Genomic DNA, 18,967 nt, shown 5'->3' on the forward strand with positions numbered 1-18,967 from the left:
GAATCTTGATATGCATGAAGGCAAAATAAGCATCCACTTGGTTTTCTGTTGGTGTTCTATTGGGAACAGCACTGCTAGGTGATAGAGAGAGCTAGACCTTGCTCTCAGATTCCCAGGGCCTTTCAGTACAAGCTATGGGGTTGTCATTTCTAGGTTCGCCCAAGGAAAGAATGTTGAAGAATTGTTGAACTGACCCATCTCTGTCATTATCCAGAACACATCCCCGAACTGGACAACCTCACAGTGACCGAGGTCAGCTGGGCTGGCCTCAAACTCCACTGGACCACAGCCGACCAGGCCTATGAGCACTTTGTCATTCAGGTGCAGGAAACCAACAAGCTGGAGGAGGCTCAGAACCTCACGGTGCCCGGCAGCCTCCGGGCTGTGGACATCCCGGGCCTCAAGGCTGCCACCCCTTACACAGTCTCCATCTATGGGGTGATCCGGGGCTATAGAACGCCTGTGCTCTCTGCTGAGGTCTCCACAGGTACTTTCTACCTTTATACCTACAGCTACTATTTTTTCCAATGGGAACCTGCCCAAGGATGATCAGAAACAAGTAGATTTTGAAATGCACTGGCTCTGCTCCAAGCTACAGAGCCATGAAGTCTGGTAATGGACAGCCAGCCCATTAGGTGACACAATTCCAAGGCCACTTGAATATTTCACTCCATGTAAACAATATCCTTTGGAGCTAGACAGAGCCTATCCTGTGGGACAATTTGCATGGGGTCCCCCATTGGCCCCAGAAACAGGCTTTCTCTTGTTTAAAGGATATCAAAAGAGTATGCAGCAGGAAAAAGTGGCAAATTAATTTCTTTATCTAATGATATTTAGAGAATTCTTTAACAAGATAAAGAAATATTTTTACATACCTCATCCTCTGTTCCACTTATAAAATTTAGACAGTTGCATGATGCATGTTTATCTAAAGAATGTCACATTTTTTTAAGTGATACAAAGCCGATCCTTGTGTTCAAGATGCCCTGGATCTTGGTGTATGGTTTAAACCAACTCTTTGTCCTTCTCCAGGGGAAACTCCTAATTTAGGAGAGGTCACGGTGGCCAAGGTGGGCTGGGATGCCCTCAAGCTCAGCTGGACTGCTCCCGAAGGGGCCTATGAGCACTTTCTCATTCAGGTGCAGGAGGCTGATATGGGAGAGGCAGCCCAGAACCTCACAGTCCTGGGGGGACTGAGGTCCGTGGACCTGCCTGGACTCACGCCAGGCACTCGCTATAACATCAGCATCCGCGGGGTCGCTCCTGACTTCAGCACAGCCCCTCTCTTTGTCGAGGTCCTGACAGGTATTCTAGACTAATTCGCTTATTTGCTCCCTCCTTCTCTGTTTCAGCAACTGAGTTTAGCCTCTACCACGTTGGGGAAATACTGGTGAATCATCCCTGCTTCTCTCCCAAATGTCATATCCCTTATTTGGCCCTGATGGAGTCGTAGCTCAGTAGCCAGTCCTGTGGAAAATTCCACCTATTCTTCCTTGACCAAAGTGAGAAATTATTCTTTCCTAAGTAAGTTTCAGCCACAATACCTAAGAAGTTAGAAAGCACAACTAGTAAGTAAAAAAAATAAAAAATAATTTTCAAAAAGCTCTGAGCTCATTTTAAGAAAACTGAAGGACTCCCCAAAGCCCTATTTGTATGTCAAGAATAGAAGTGGTGAAGAAAATTAAAAACCACCTTCCATTCCCAAAAGCCGAATAGAAAAATCCTGGATTTAGAGCCCACAAATAGAGTGTGCTCAACACTGCCATAAACCATGCATCTGTAATCAACACTAACCAGACACCTCATCCTAACCTTAGCCAAAATGCCATCTCACCTGAGCTCCAGCATGCAATCGCCTTTGTTAGTAACTCAGCAACTCTGTGTCCTTATGCAGAGGAGGTTCCTGATCTGGGAAACTTCACAGTGACCAGGATTCCCTGGGATGCTCTCAGACTGGACTGGACCACACGAGAGGGGACCTATGACCAGTTTATCATTCAGATCCAAGAGGCTGACCGGGTAGACGAGGCTCACAATCTCACAGTCGCTGGCAGCCTGCGCTCCATGGAAATCCCAGGCCTCCGGGCCGGAACCTCTTACACAGTCACCCTGCAAGGCGAGGTCAGGGGCCGCCGCACTCGACCCCTGGCTGTGGAGGTCACCACAGGTATATGACCCCTTCCAGAGCAGAGATGTGATAAGAACCGACCTGTCACCGAAACGGAAAAATATTCTCTATGTGACAGGATGTCCTTCCTCGGTGAGATTGGCAGGCAGCATGAGTCTCTGACTCAGGAAGGCTTGGGCTAGAATTCCATCTCACTGTCACAATACCTAAGAATACACGATATCTGAATACTCTTGAGTATAACACTTTCTGTCTCTGAGCCTTCTTTTCTCATCTTCAAATCAGAGATAATAGTCCTACTTCAGAACACAGTCTATGAGCAATAAATGAGTTCATAAATGAGTGTGCTTAACAATGGGCCTAACCTGTATTCCGTATGGAATAGTAAACAGCAAAATGCATTGCATAGAAACAAGCATCATGAAAAAGAGCAGAAACAGCAGGGCTTTGGCAGGAAGGTAAGGTGAGCATTACTGGCCTCAGTGTCCCTAGCATTCAGCTCCTAGTCTCATCTCTCCAGAATGGTCTAGGCATCTTCTACTGAAATTATCCAAGTCCCTCTCTTCATCAGATACCCAAGACAGTAACATTCCCAGGAAAGAACAGCACATTTGAATGAATTGCTTTTCATTCAACTCGGGGAGAAAAAAAATTCATCTTAATTTATCCCCTGAAAACGTGCTTGTTTATCTATAATAGAGAACTCTGTGCTCGGTTCACAAGGTTTCTAAAAATAGCTTCAAAAGATATTATGAGCAAATGAACTGAAGCCGTGGTAAGAAGGGTTTTACTAAGCCCGTGCCCCTCTCTTCATACACGGTCATTTGATGCCAACCAAATTATCCCAAATAAAATGGGTTTTCTTGTTCATTTATACCAAATATATCTGATGAGTGCTAGAAGCTACACATGATTCCATAAAATAAGAAAAATAGCATTAGCACTTACATAAGTTGGCCAGGTTATCATCCCCTTGTGTTCCTTGAAATATTTTCAGACCAAACAAGAGCAAAGAGGACCTTTGAGACGTGCGTGGTCTGGATACAAATGCTGATGGTCCACAAACCTTTCTTTTTAGCGGAAACACTTTTTTAGCAAATGAAATCTCTCAGGGATCCCCTCTATATGACAGACAAAGATCTGTTCTTAATAAGCTGGGAAGGAAGAAAGGGATCATTGCATCGGCGTCTCTAAAGCAGTCCTTCCAGAAAAGTGCCAGCTTTGCACAGAACAGAATTAAAAAAAAAAAAAAAAAAAAAGGAAGAGGTTGCTCAGACTCTCAGAGCCCACTGAATCCTGGGATACCTGAGGACAAGAATTCCCCCCTCCTTTTTTTTTTTGTTGCAATCCCTGCAGATGTTTTCCTCCCCAATTTCTAATCCATAGTCACCTTAGCCTTAAAAAGAGAAACTGAGAAATTGCATTTAAGCCCAAGAAGCAACTCACAAAATCAGTAGGTTTTTTTCTCTATCTCAAATTCAAATATTTCAAATGAGCAATAGTAACTATATCAGATGTCCTTCCTATAGCATAGAAAAATTAATAGCGGGTCCTGTTCCACACCATTTGCTGAGCAAAACATAATCATTTTTAATTAAAAGTAGGCACACTCATTTCACAGGAACAGCCTTGCTTTCTGACACCACCATTCATCACACAAAGTGCAACAGAAGAAGGTGGGGGAAGAGGAACCATGCAAGTGTCTGGTACAACACCTCTACTCTCTGAAAGCAGAGAAAACCCAGAGATAAACATCACTTCTATTCAAATTTGCGACCACAGATGCTCTATCAAGCCAGGCAGGCAGCAGGCAGGCAGTAATGAGGTGCACTCTAATTTCAAATAAAGAAATGAAGCAGGTCCATCCCTACAGGTGACTCAAAAGTTCCAAGAGGAAACACCTGGGCAATGGTTTAATTTCTAAGCTGCCACTCTACGGTGCAATCCAATGAAATGATAACATCAGCTCCATTGGAAGGCAAAGACAGCGAGGCTCATAGAAGGCAGTGATATGCCCAAGAGGATGCAAATAGCAGTGTTGGAATTCTAACCCAGTTCTGTCCACCTGCCAAGCCTGCACTTTTAACCATTCCCAATCCCTTACCCACAGCCTCAGATTTTCCCTGCACCCTTCAGCAGCAGGCTGTTCATGCCCAGAGCTTTCCAAAGGCTCCTGTATCAGCAGACCCCTGTACCCTCTGAAGGCTGAATGATACAGCCTCTGCCCTCTCTGACCATCTCCAACTCCTAGACAAAGCTGTAGCCAAAGTACCAAGTGCCAGGCACCGGTGCCTGAAGACCAGAATTGTCAATCAGCTCTTCTTTCCCTTTTCTTTCTTGGAGGTGGGCTGTGGGTTGCTGGGTTTCCTCCTTTTTTGTTTGCAGAACTGACAGATACTTCTTTGTCCTTCAGAGGAGCTCCCCCACCTGGGAGACTTAGTCGTGACCGAGGTCAGCTGGGCTGGCCTCAAACTCAACTGGACCGCAGCTGACCAGGCCTATGAGCACTTTGTCATTCAGGTGCAGGAAACCAACAAGCTGGAGGAGGCTCAGAACCTCACGGTTCCCGGCAGCCTCCGGGCTGTGGACATCCCGGGCCTCAAAGCTGCCACCCCTTACACAGTCTCCATCTATGGGGTGATCCGGGGCTATAGAACGCCTGTGCTCTCTGCTGAGGCCTCCACAGGTACCCACCCCTCCATCGTTCCTGTTTTTCCCCCAAGGTTCCCTGCTTCTTCTATAATAGCTGGCTCTCGGAGTCAACTTCCCTTCATAGCTGAATCCTTTCCATGTTCCCTCAGCTGCTGGCCATGCATGCTCAGAGACCTCCCTGTGCGCTGCACCTTTGTCATGGCAATGATGAGCCCTACAGGTACTGCCCTCTGGCCTCCAGCCCCCCAGCCCCTCTCTCCCATATTTACCTGGCCAATCCTATTTCCTTTGCATGGTAGCTTTTGGTCTCAGGAACCAGCCTGATGATTTTAATTCCTTCTCTAGGGCTGACATATATGTAGAAGTCCACCCTTCTCCCACTATGTAAGCTGTGGTGGAACACGGACTATTTACGTTAGAGAGTCTTTTGTCACTTGAAAATGGTGCTCTACTACCTCCAGATTCCACCAGAGTATGGCCCCTGTGGTTCTTGCATTTAAGAAATGTTTCTTTAAACAGCACCGAGTGGAATAAGAATACTGAATTACCCTCCCCCAGGCAGTTGTCTCAGATACTGAGTCATTGTTAGAACATCAAATTAGCAAATACCTAGACTCAAAAGAAAAAAAATAAATCATACAATTATGACTAAAGACTGTACCAAAGAGAAAGCCATTCATTAGCAGAAGTATACTCAGTAGCATTGGAAGTAAGAATTGTTCCAGGCTATGAGTTCACATTCACAAGAACGGATATCTTTTTTGCTTTTTGAATCAGGAGTCACTCCCCAGGGTGTTGACCTTCGAGTGACAAACTCCCAACCTTAGATCTGGGGGAGTATGCCATGGTTTACTCACTGCTCTGCTCCAGTTTCAAGGCAGTCAGTATTTTCTTACAATGTGCCTACTCGGTTTGCGGCTCAGTTAAGGCTACGCTGCTTTTGTTTTGCACATGACTGCCTCTCTTTTTATAATGCCATTGCAACAGACCCTTCATGGCCAACCTGTACATCCTCCTTGCTTAAAAAGCATAGCTCTGCAATTTAGCCTGTCATTTCAGTAACACACACTGAAATAAACATAAACCGCAGGCCACCACCGCACGGGCACCAACCCTAGAACAACTAGAAATTGCAGTAGTGTCTGCCCTGAATGTTCCCGGAGCTCTTTTTATCTGACATCCACAAATCATCCTTTCCGAGAAGGCAGGGGAATCACCCACCACTTCTGATCTTTCCTGCAGATCTATGGTTTGGACTGCCATTAGTATTTTTATGTGTGTGTTTTTCTTTTTAATGATAGCGACATTCTTGCCTCTGATGACTTGGCCGGTGGGGAGGAAGGGCCATAATTCCATCTGATCTGTGTCTCCACAAATCTGTTAGGATGGTCTCAGAGGCCAGGAGTCTCCCTGCTTGCTCATCAGACAGTGCTAGCTTTTCAATCCCTGCTCCTGCCTGCCCCCTGCATGTTATTTCTATTGCTTAGAAAAGCACTGGCAGGACCATCTCCGAGACAAAATATGATGTCTTGGCCTGAAAGCATAGCCTACACTGCCTTGTCCTGGCTTAGCTCTGTTGGTTGGCAAGACGCTGTGAGCCTTCTTGGCAATAAAGAGGAGACTAGCTATTTTAACAGAATATGAGGACAGCTGGTAGCCCTTATCTGAAGTAGGAAAAAAATACCAAGAATTATACTGGGAAATTGGCAAATCCCTTCAAGTCACAAAATCAGAAGTCTCCAGGTAATATCGTGGGAGGTTAATGTGTCAGAATTATTTAGCCCTTATTTGAATAGATGGGAACTCCTTCAAAGCAAAGGATGTCTCCGAGAGGTGTCCAAGTAATCTTGGCCTCCTGAGTGCAGTTCAAGAGACTGGAAGCTGCCAACACTCCTGTCTTTTGATCAATGGCCACCGGCCCCAAGGTGGACCTTCTGGAGGGGGAAGGGAGCTAACAGAAAGCTGTTCCCGGGGAGATTATGCAGCCCATCTTCTCTCTTGAAGGATCTTGCCAGGGCCTGACCATGCATGGCAAGTGCAGAAGGGAAATCTAATTGCCATGCCTTCTTTTTTAACTTTTAACAGAACTCCTTTTTCTCTCTTATTGTCCCTGATTGGTAACATGGCTCCACCTCTCCATAATCCTGAACTATGGAATCTCTCTCCCCAGCAACAGTTCTATTAACAACCTAAATTTTAAAATGCAGCCAAATAATTAACTCAATTATTTTTTTCTTCTCTCCTACCTTCTCTCTCTCTCTTTTCAGCTGAAGAACCTGAAATTAGAAACTTAAGTGTTTCTAACATAACTTCTGAGAGTTTCAATCTCTCCTGGACAGCTACTGATGGAATCTTCGAGACCTTTACCATTGAAATTATTGATTCCAATAGGTTGCTGAAGACAGCAGAATATAATATATCTGGTGCTGAGAGAACCGCCCACATCTCAGGGCTCCCCCCTAGTACTGATTTCATTGTCTACCTCTCTGGACTTGCTCCCAGCATCAGTACCAAAATCATCAGTGCCACAGCCACCACAGGTACATGTGCCTCTCCTAATTCTAACACTATCTATCCTCAGTTTTCTCTGCAGGGTGAAGCCACTCCCTTTTCTTACCCACCAGAGAACATGCCAACGCGTGCTGAATCTTCTATGATTCTAGGCTGGAGCGCTTTTTAACATGCCTTTCTCCCAACAGCAGCCCGCGTGGTGGATCTTCATAAGGCCACATACCTGACTACTTATCATTGAGGAGAATGTTTGCAGCATGCAATGTAGTTTGGTCCAGCTTGCCATAGAGAAAAGAATTATCTCCTTTAGTAATTCATATCTCATAATGAAAACTGTCCTTCCTTGGAAGGTGTCTACACCAGTCCAAGAGATCTTAAAAGTGTATTTTTGTGATACCCTCATGTCTTTGTCTTCCTAGAACCTCCTCTTATCCAATATCCTAGTGATTTAAAGAAATGGTTGATAGTGCTGTACTTTGTTTCATTTTTGAGAATATGAAGAAAAAGAGCAAAAGTTACTATCAAAAGTGTACATGAGGTAGCCAGGCCACGAGGGAGCCCCAATTTCAACGCCATGTCTAAGAGATAAAATCAGAGCACGCTGTCTTGTTCCTCAAACAGTGACTAGTGTATGACAAAAACGAAAGTAGAATAGCCATGTTCAGACAAGGAGCTTGATGATAAAAGGAGTAAACTGTGCTCACTTTGAATTTGTGGTGTCTGGGCATGTTCTAAAAAGAACCCTACACGAATTTAAAAGGGGAAACTTTGGCCATTCAAAATAGCATTCTTTGCACATTTTAGACAAGGCCTTCTCTTAATAGGTAAGCTAAGACATCACAAACTGAAAATAAAAGAAATATTTGTAGAAAAAATACTGGAAAATTCTTCCTTACAATTCACAAAAAGAGGTTCCATCTTCTGGAGAATCCAAGAGAAGGATTGACATTGTATAATCAATATTACTTCATTCTACATGAGAATGGAGTTGTTATCAGGATGTTCCCTAAAAATGTTAGGGAACTGGCATCATCTAATTCCTACCCAGCTTAGCCAAATTAATGAATAAAAAATCCTAGGGGAGAAATTTGGTCAACCATATATATATTTGGCTCAAATTAGTCTTCAGCAAAGAAGTTCCTAGACTAGAAGGCAAAGTCTAAAATGTTATGGATTTAGTCTGTTTTGAGTTTTTATTTATTTATTTTTGGTGGTACTGGGGATGGAACCCTTCAACCTCCGGGTTACACTCCCAGACCTATTTTATATTTTATTTGGAAAGAGGGTCTCTTAAGCCAGCAAGGCTGGCTTCAAACCTGGGCGATCCTCCTGTCTCCTCCTCCCAAGCGCGGGGATTACAAGCGTGCGCCACCACACCTGGCTGGTCTGTTTTGATTTTGAACTGTAATAGTGCTTTAACTTGACACACTTTCCTGGTTTTCTTCTCAACTTTGGTAGCTGAACCTCTGTTTAGTCACCTCACTGCCTCAAGTGTTACCTAGGGCAGTGTATTCATCTCGTGGAAAGTTCAAGTCTGCCTTTGATAGCTCTCTTATAGAAATTAGGAATTCTGACCACCCCCAGGAGATGGTGGCGCACTCCCTGCCCAGGGCATCCCACAGCTTTCTCATCAGGAACCTCAAAGCTTCTAATTACATTGCCCAGCTTCATGGGTTGATTGGTGAGTAGCATGTTCAGACCCTGATGGTCCAAGCAACCACAGATATTTCCCACCGTAGATTCTTTACTTGCCATTGAACTTCCTAAGAATGGCCTTCCAAATATCAACTCACTTTCATCCTTCTAATTCCACGAGAAACTTTTCAGATTTGATGGAGATAACTAACTTAGATTCTGAAACCTTTGAAATAACCCTCACCCCCAACTTAAGGAACTTCAGTGTCTAATCTCTTTTTTTTTTCTAAATATTCATTCCTATTTGGAGTTGCTCGGCTTGTTTATATAGAGTTAACATGACTTGTTTTGATCCAATTTCTAAACCATCCTTTCATCCCATCATGAATAATCCTTTTCTTTGCCACCCATTATCATCTGCCTGTGGTCTTTCTAATCAAAGTTTGCCTGTGTCACATGCAAAGAAATGCGTGCATGTCACTTTTTGGTACCATGGTCAAAATGATGTACCTTCTCTTTTCTATCTGCCAGAATTTTAAATGATGGTGGCCCCAGCATACTGAGAGAAGAATTCCAACCACAATCCAAGAACCACATGAAAGGACCCACTGGTCTAATCTTGGTCTTGGGATTTTTATTTTCCTGGATTCCTTACAGACAGCTCTTTTGTTGACATTTCCTCTGTTAAGCATGTGTTATCAACCACTGATATCTGTTACAAAGTGTCAGAATCCTCTTTGCATCTATCATCTTATCTAAATCTTGGTGCATGTTGTACAGATTCAGAGCAGTCAGTTGTTTTTTTTTTTTTTTTTAACACATCTATCTTTCCCGGAAGCAGGGAGCATGTCAAGGTACTGTTCCAAAAGGTTAGAAATGGTGGGGGAACAAGATCCCTTGCTTGCATGGAACACTGGCCATACCCTAACTAGCATTATTTTTCTGTGTTTTCTTTGCATCTCCCATTTGAGCTTGGTTGTGCCTTTTGGAAGTCAAACAAAAGTACAACTGACCTCAAGAACTCAGGTCTTATTCTAGATAATAATTATGTTGTCACCTCCAGTCTTTGACAAGTAGCATAAAAAGAATCTCAGCATGTACCCTTAATTCAGGAAATTGCTTCTACAACAAAATATAGGAAAAGAACAAATTGCATTTGGAGTTTCTTTGGTGTAGTTAAAGAAAGTTTCCAATGCTAAGGCTCAAATTTTCAACATCATTAACTTTCCAAACTAATTGATAACTAGGAAATCCCATGCTATTGCTTATGGTTATATTCTGTTTCTAAGCCAGGTCCTATTTAACCTTAGAGACTTTAGAGAATTGAGTTATGCCATGTATTTGTAAAGTTTATCCAAAGGAGCCATTTTCTTTTCTTCAAATGTTTGAGCTGAAGCAAAACAACTCCCTTATCCTTGGGAGAAATAATCTGCCTCTTCCCAATCCCGAATCCAGTCCCTAAAATCTCAACACTTCAAGATTGTTGCCTCTCTATAAAATACAGTCTGGGCTGAACTTATTTTATTATTTGTATTATTTGAAAAATCACATATATTTCCAAATTATCCAATCAGTAAATTTCCTAATCAGAAAATGCAATGCTTAAATTCAAGTGTTCTCTTGGCTTTTGCATCCACCAGCAATTTTTAATGGAATCCATTCTTCTTCTTTACAATAATTAGGATGAGATCTGGATTTTCCTACAATGCCTACATCTTGATTACTAAATACTGTTGGCGGAATATCTCTTATAAGAATATTAGCCTTAAATCTAACTAGATCAAAAGAAGACTACGAAAACTCAGAAGAGCAATTTTTAAACCATGCTCAGTCAAGCACTATCTTTTTTGGATGTTAAAATAATATTCCTTCTTAAGATAGGGGATCATTAAGCAATAAGTTCATGATGGGCTAAACAAAATTAAATTGATTTATTTACTAAGCCAATTCATCAGAGCTTTGAAAATGCTAACACTCTCTTTGAATCTCTACATTAAGATACAAGATTTAATGCCATATATATATATATATATATATATATATATGTATATATATATATATATATATACACACACACACACTTCACCGTGATGCTGGCTATTCTTGGAACATCTCATAAGGCTACTGTCCTATTAGACTTTTTGAAAATGTAGCCATTAAAGCCTTTATCTTAATCCTATCTACTGCTCTAATGACTTCTTCACTTCTTTTTGTCACTGTCAAATGGCCGTGCCGACACTGTAAGACAATGCACATCAACACCTGCAGAAAAAGCAACATATTCTCTGTCATTAGAAGAAATGTGGGGTAAAGCCTGACACAGTCTCTTTTCTGCAAATGTTTGGAGGTGTAGGTGCACTGATCGTCTATGGCAACATCCTAGAGAAATCTGCTGCTTCCTCTAACAATGTTTCTCTCGCTCTGTCCGTGTTCCTTCCCCTTCAGAACCAGAGCCACAGCTGGGCACGCTAATCCTTAGCAATATCACTCCTGACAGCTTCAACGTGTCATGGACCGCTCAACCTGGGCTTTTTGCAAAGATTATTATTAACGTGAGCGACGCTAACTCGCTGCATGAACCCCAGCAGTTCACGGTCCCAGGAGATGCACAGCAAGCTCACATCTCAGGCTTGGTGGAGAACACTGGTTATGACGTTAGTGTGGCAGGGACCACCTGGGCTGGTGACCCCACCAGACCCCTCACGGCCTTGGTCCTTACAGGTATTCGGAGGTTCTCACTTGTCTGTTTAGAATTATGACGCAGGGAAAGGGAAAAAGGACATAGACACTCTAAAGGAAATTTCAGTCCAAAATGTGACCTTTGCACTAACTATAAACTTTTATTCATTCATTCATTCATTCATTCATTCATTTTATTTAAAGTTTCCTCTTTAAAATATTTATTATTTAAAATATTTGTTTTTAAAGTTTCCTCTTTACATATAGTATGGGGGATTGAACCCCCATACCATATGTAAAGTAATTTAAATATTAAATTATATTTAATATAATATTTAAAATATATAAATATTAAAAATAATATTTAAAATATTTAAAATAATAAATATTTTAAAGTTTCCTCTTTAAAATATTTATTATTTAAAATATTTATTTGTTTTTAAAGTTTCCTCTTTACATATGGTATGGGGGATTGAACCCAGGGGCATACTACCTCTGAGCTCCACCTCCAACCCACTTTTTAATTTTTATTTATTTATTTATTTATTACTTTGAAACAGAGACTCGCTAAGTTGCTGAGTGTCTTGCAAATTTCTGAGACTGACTTTGAACCTGAGCCTGTCATATGTTAGCCTCCCAACTCCTGGGATTACATGAGCATGCCACCATGCACACGCATTCTTAAAACTGACATAACAGATGGATGAAGGTTCAGCCTCAGACCACAAACAAATCATAAAGCTCGTTAAAATCTTACCCATTTGTTAAACATGACTCCTGACTCTGAATCACATAAAGAAATGGTCATCTATTTTCTCTATTGATAGGATATTTACTGATATTTGTAACAATGCCTACAAATAGTGTGAGTTTACCAAATCTCTAGCTTGAAAAAAAAAAAACCTCAAAAATTTTAGATATTAAATATTTAGAAGTTAAATATTTAGAAATTATTTAAATATCATTTAATTATTTAGAAATTAAATAGTTAGAAGTCTAGCTAATTGTCTTTAGCTAATGATAACATTCAGGAGACATTTGTGCCATTTGACTTTCATTTTAAACATATCTTTCCCAAAGTCTACATTTAATAAATACAATTAAATATTTACTTGGAGGCTCTAAGGTATCCTGGAAGAGTGAGGGTTTTGAGATCAAGCCTGTGTGGTTTCTAATCCTCTCTCACATCTTCTTCCCTACATAGACTTGGCAAGTTCCTAACTTATTTAAACCCCAATTTCCCTATAATGGAGAGGATAATAAGAGGATGCCCACAGGTGCCTTTGGCACCTGGTCTCAGGGATAAAGCAGATATGATCAAATGGAACTTCCTGGCATCCCAGTGGGTGTTTTATATTTGTTTTTTGGCATTAGGGATTGAGCTCAGGGGCATTCTGCCTCTGAGCGACACTTCCAGTCATATTTTTAATTTTTTATTTTGAAACAGAACTCACTAAATTGCTGAGGCCCTCACCAAGTTGCTGAGCTGGCCTCAAATCTGCAATCTTCCTGTCTCAGCCTCCCAAGAACTGTTGTTATGGCATGCACCGCCACGCCTTGTTCAGTGGGTGTTAAAGATGCCAGGTCCTTTTTGATCTCTCCCAAACAGCATGAGGAAGATGGTTTTCTTAATACTAGCCCACAAAGCTAGGGGTCTAGCTCAGTAGTAGAGTCCTGACCTTGGATTAAATGCCCAGCACTGTAAATGAATAAACATATAAGTAGATAAAAGAGGTTAAAAACAAAGAGAGCTATGCAATCACCACTTAATAACACTGGTGTTCCTAAAACTAGCCAAGAAAACTTGGGGTGCTGCTCAGTGGTAGATCACTCAGCGACTTAGATTCAATCTCCAGTGTCACAAATGAATCCGTGAATGAATGAATAAAACCAAGGCATCAAGGTTAAAAAAAAATAGAGCTATGTAATCATAACTTCCCTATCATTTCTAATAGGACATTGGATATGTTTTTTGTTTTTTTGTTTTTTGTGGGTCAGTCTGGAGATGGAATCCAGGGGCATTCGACCTTCAAGCTACACCCCCTGCCCTATTTTTTATTTTTTTATTTTTTTGAAACAGGGTCTCACTAAGTTGGGGAGGGCCTCACTAAGTAGCAGAGGCTGTCCTTGAACCACGATCCTCCTGTCTCCTCCCAAATGTTGGGTTTACAAGTGTGCGTCACCACGCCCAGATTGGATGTTTTAATGTAAAATTAAAAAGCACTTTTTTTTTTTTTTTTGCCCAGTCATGGAATGTGAATTGAATCATTTAAATCCACTTTCAAAGGCAAAACATAGGAATTTCTGAAGGAGCCTGGGAGGAGGAGGTTTGAGATGAGTGTCCCACTGGTTAGAGGACAGGAACAGGTCCCATCAGGCCTCTTGCAGGACCTCCCACAGAACAGAGAAGAAAGAGAGGCTGAAACTTTGAGTCTCAGAATCCCAGATCCAGTTACAGTATTGTCTCTGTTAATCCTGGATATGAAAAGACTGCATTTTAAAAGAAGCATATTAAAACAAAATCATGAACAGGAGGCATTGCGGGGGGAAAAAAAGCCCTTGATGGACTAATTAGCCTGAAAATCTTTATTTTCATTGAAATTCCCTGCTTGGAAGGCAGGAGGGTGCAAAGAAGCCAGCTATCAAAGAGAGCTCCCCTTAATTTAAACAAAACCTCTAAACACAACCCAGCAGCAGAACTTGAGCCCTTGTCTCAGACAGCATGAAGACTGTTTGCATAGTATATGTGATTTCATCTGTGCCTTTGATAGACTTGTGATTCTTGGGAAATCTTTACAAGAAAAAAAAAACCTCAAAATAAACACAGGAAGTCTGAACCACAGCAAAATTTAACTCTGCATAGGGACCGAGGATATCCATTCATTTACTCATTCAGTCACCAAACACCTCTTTTTAAACATTTTTTCTTTACATCCCATGGATTAGACCATGGGTATTAGTGCAAGGGCATTTCTCTCTTTGAAAGTTTCCATTTAGCTGCAATGGAAAAGAAGGTGCTTAACTGGATGCCCCTACAGCAGCCTTGACCCGGGAACTGCCATCCCCTTCCCACCGTCAGATAAAAACAAAATACATTCAGCATTATTGAGTGCCGATTTACTACAGAAAAAGCTGGACTTTCTCCGTTAATCCTGCTAGGCTCAGGACTTGCCAGCACTGATTTTGTTTACTAATTAGATGTTGGCTTGGAATATGGAAAGAGTATAGAACTTGCAATCAGAAGGCCCTGCTGAAGAGCTCAGCGTGGTAGCACAGGTTTGTAATCCCAGTACTTGGGAAGCTGAGACAAGAGGGTCACAGGTTCCAGGCCAGCTCTTGCAACTTAGCCAGTCCTTGTTTCAAAAGGAACAATTAAAAAAAAAAAAAAAAAGAGCTGGAAGTGTAGCTCAGAGGTAGAATGCCCCTAGGCTCAACCCCCCAGTTAAAAAAAAAAAAAAAAAAAAAAAAAAAAAAAAAAGCCTGTTGGATCTCAGCTTGGCCAATTAGCAATCTAGCAAAGTCACAAACTTTCTGTGTCCTTAGGTGTCATGGAGGGTGAGGGTTAAGGTAGCAGCATCTACTGTATAATATCATTGTGACAACTTAATGATAAAATAGGGAATAGACACGAAGCCTTATTAACTGAAAGGTATTGGCAGAAAACTGCTACGAGCTCAGTCCTTTCGGGAATCCCAGTGTTTGGAAAGACCCCTCGGCACCTGAGAAATCATAGCACCCAGGACACAGATGTTTAGTGAATGAATGAACAGAGGATGATAACTGAACTTATTGAAGATCCAGATAATTTCCTTTTTTTTTAACCATATCCAAGAAAATAAACAGCAAGGGAATTAGCAAATCTTAGAATTTCTTACCGGGCCACAAACCATAAATTGTTTATTTTGACACATTAAAAAAAAAAAGAAGTCTCGTGGCCTTCCTTTATCTGAGCTAATGAGTATCTGTCACTAATTGGCCTAATTGACTTGATTTGAAATGTGTACCAAGAGTGAAATAGAAACATATAAAGTACAACAAAATGGAAGTATACTTATAAAAACCAAAAAAATCTCCTAATTTTCTATTTACTTCAAACCGAGAAAGAATAAAAAGTAGAGAAAAGGGCCCAAACCCAAAACAAGACATCTGTTTGTACAGACAAAAATAACATGGACTTTAGAGTCAGACTCAGTGGAAAACTTTCCTCTACTATCTACTAGCTCAAAATCTGGGGCAGTCCTCCAACCCTTTCAAATCTCAGTTTTCTAACCTGTGAAATGGGGCTTATACCTACCTTACAGGGTTGCACTGGGTAGCACCTTCCGTCACCCAACAAGCTCTTACTAGATACTCATTTTCTGGGCACATCATACAGTGAATGATTGGTTGGATCTGTCGCTGTTCTTGGGATCTTATGCTGCCCTCGCAGAGTCAGTGCTGTAACCTGAGTTGTTTTCGCTCCCCTTCTTTCAGAGGCCTTGCCCCTCCTGGAAAACCTAACCATTTCCGACATTAATCCCTACGGGTTCACAGTTTCCTGGACGGCATCGGAGAATGCCTTTGACAGCTTTCTAGTAACGGTGGTGGATTCTGGGAAGCTGCTGGACCCCCAGGAATTCACACTTTCAGGAACCCAGAGGAAGCTGGAGCTTAGAGGCCTCATAACTGGCATTGGCTATGAGGTTATGGTCTCTGGCTTCACCCAAGGGCAACAAACTAAGCCCTTGAGGGCTGAGATTACTACAGGTATTTCCATTCTGGTCAGCCATTCTCTGTTCTTTCTGGCCCTTCCCATGTAGTCTGTCTCCAGCCTCATCATGATTTTTAACATCCTCGTCCATATTCCCTTCTTAACCCATAGATGTGGCCTGTTCTTGGTGCTCTCTCCAAACTCCCCATGTCTTCTGTGTGGAATGAGCACTCCCTACTCCCATCCAAGAGATGAGAAGGTCGAAATGTTTCCACTCGGTGTCTCAAATCCTTTCGCCTGTGTCTTGTCCATAGTTCTTGTGTGTTTACTTTATACCACCTTCCCTTGAGTTCATCCTGGCTGGTCCCCAGCTACATTTCAGCCTTCTCGACAAAATATATGTATATAAACCAATGAATATATTTTGAAAATGTTTTAAAAACCTGTATCGTCTCAATGTCTCAACCATGATCTTAACAAATTTACCCAGCTCATCACTAGAAAACTAAATGGGAACTTATTAATTTGATAAACACTAATGTCAGAGAGATTGTTCAACACGGACTAAATCCATAATATTCTCAAGACTAATACTCCCCAGAGAGATACAGAATTAATGACTTAACCTTAACAATCCAAATTTTGTGTTTCCCAAAGTCCGTCCATTCTAGAGATTAATTTTGCAGACTATTCAAAAGTTCTACTTGGTGAAGAAGTTGTATGTTCAAAATAAGTTTGGGAACTATAGAATATGTGCACAATGGAATTTTACTCAGCCATAAAGAAAAGCAAAATTACATCCTTTGTAGGGAAATGGATGGAACTGGAGAACATTATACTAAGCAAGATTAGTCAGTCACAAAAAGTAAAACATCGAATGCTCTCTCTGATATGAGCAAGCTAGGGAGAAAAGGTTCATGGGAGGAACTCTAGACTAGGAAGAAAAAACACAGATGAGCAAATAAAGCAACCTGACGGGGGTGGGATGGGGTAAGAGGGAAATTTCATAATGTACATGATGTACATTCACAAATATCAAAGTCATTCATTAAGTCAAACATGAGAAGGAGGGAGGGGGAGAAAATGGGTGGAGAATTGGGGAAGGGCTAAATGAGTGATGTGTGCAGGTATGCCTCTACCATCATGTACTCCATTAAGATGCACGACTATAATGCACCAATTTAAAACATTTAAATAAATAAGTTTGGGAACACCAAGGTAAAGTTAAAACAGGATCCTTGACCACAAGGCTTTTCAGAGCATCCTACTGTGTATCTCCAAGAGGTAAGGATTTCCCAAACTACTTTGACAGTGAATACTTTTAAAAGAAGAATATCAAACAGGAATAGTTTGCTTTGATCGCACTTTGGGAAACACAGCTCCAAATTCACCTTAACCTTGAGTTTTGTCTAGTTAAGGCAATCCAAGATGAACCTCTGGGTCCAAAGTATCTATCTCAAGTAGTTCCAAGCCTCAGTTCTACCATCTGCATGCTTATGTACCAGTTAAAAGTAGCAAAAAAAAAATAACTAAATAAATAAGAAAGAAGGAAAGTCAAAAGTAGGAGCCTTCTTTAGTAAACCAGCTCCAAGAACAAAGCAAAAAGCCCTTAGCATTTTCAAAGGCATTTTTTTTCTTAGCCTTGATGGTATTATAATTAACAAAATTTGTATGGGCAGCTCCACAGACTGTTAGTGCTGGTTTATTTGTCTTTTCAAAAAGAAAAGAAAAAAGGTCTCAGCAGATGGGCACCCGGCCACTGGAAGACAAGGAGCAAATGTAAACAAGTTACTGGCTTTGAACTTGTTTAATAGGGCATGGGAGGGGCCAAAGTGGAGTCCAGATGTAGATTTATGGAATTGCTTTTAGACAAAACTCACATATGTGAGCATATGCCTGGCTTGCGCTGGGTGTGTGCCGACTCTCCATCTTTCCCTGCCCTAGCCCCACTGAATTTGTTAATGTCAAATGGTTTTGTTTTGGGTATCTCAGGATACTTCTTGTCTGAAAGCCGGGGCAGCATTGTGAATTGACACCCCCACTGGAGAGAAGATTGCACGAGCTGCCGAATGATGTTCTCTTTCCTCCTTCTTCCACCATTCTCTCCCCTTCTAGAAGCAGAACCGGAAGTTGACAACCTTCTAGTTTCAGATGCCACCCCAGATGGTTTCCGTCTATCCTGGACAGCGGATGAAGGGATGTTCGACAGTTTTGTTCTCAAAATCAGAGATACCAAAAAACAATTTGAACCGCAGGAAATAACCCTCACTTCCCCCGAACGTACCAGGGACATAACAAGTCTCAGAGAGGCCACTGAATATGAAATTGAACTCTATGGAATAAGGAATGGAAGGCGATCCCAGCCAGCCAATGCCATAGCCACGACAGGTACCATAAACAAATAGGAGAGGAGAGAGGAGAGCCGTGACTGGGCACTTCTCCTTCTAGGGCTGGGTAATGCCGAGAGCTTTGGATGCAGGCAAGTTTGCTGGCAGATCCTGGTTCCTCTATTCTAGACTGTTTCCTCGCACAGTGTGGCTACATCCTTATGCAAAAAAAAAAAAAGATTTCATTTACATAATAGGATTGTAAAGATTCAGTGAGATAGTGCACATGAAATTCAAAGCAGAGGGCCTGGCACCCAGCCAGGGTTCAGCACAGGAGAGCTGGTC

General features: G+C 41.6%; 1 protein-coding gene across 5 annotated transcripts in view; it reads left to right on the forward strand.

The window, feature by feature from the left end:
• TNC (tenascin C) overlaps positions 1-18,967 on the forward strand; it is a gene marked incomplete at both ends in the record, with an annotated part of 67,469 nt that overhangs the window by 21,906 nt on the left and 26,596 nt on the right. The window contains 7 exons of one of the 5 annotated variants that reach the window (XM_080708442.1): positions 215-487; positions 1,033-1,305; positions 1,895-2,167; positions 4,542-4,814; positions 7,048-7,320; positions 16,079-16,351; positions 18,411-18,683. The exons of 1 other annotated variant lie outside the window; for it this stretch is intronic. In XM_080708442.1, the coding sequence (XP_080564568.1) occupies positions 215-487; positions 1,033-1,305; positions 1,895-2,167; positions 4,542-4,814; positions 7,048-7,320; positions 16,079-16,351; positions 18,411-18,683 (1,911 nt within the window). The remainder of the gene's footprint in view (positions 1-214; positions 488-1,032; positions 1,306-1,894; positions 2,168-4,541; positions 4,815-7,047; positions 7,321-16,078; positions 16,352-18,410; positions 18,684-18,967) is intronic. 3 more of the 5 variants (XM_080708443.1, XM_080708444.1, XM_080708445.1) reach the window with 3 other exon arrangements.

This window comes from Muscardinus avellanarius (genome assembly GCF_963383645.1).
Source record: "Muscardinus avellanarius genome assembly, chromosome: 13".
Taxonomy (NCBI): Eukaryota; Metazoa; Chordata; class Mammalia; order Rodentia; family Gliridae; genus Muscardinus; species Muscardinus avellanarius.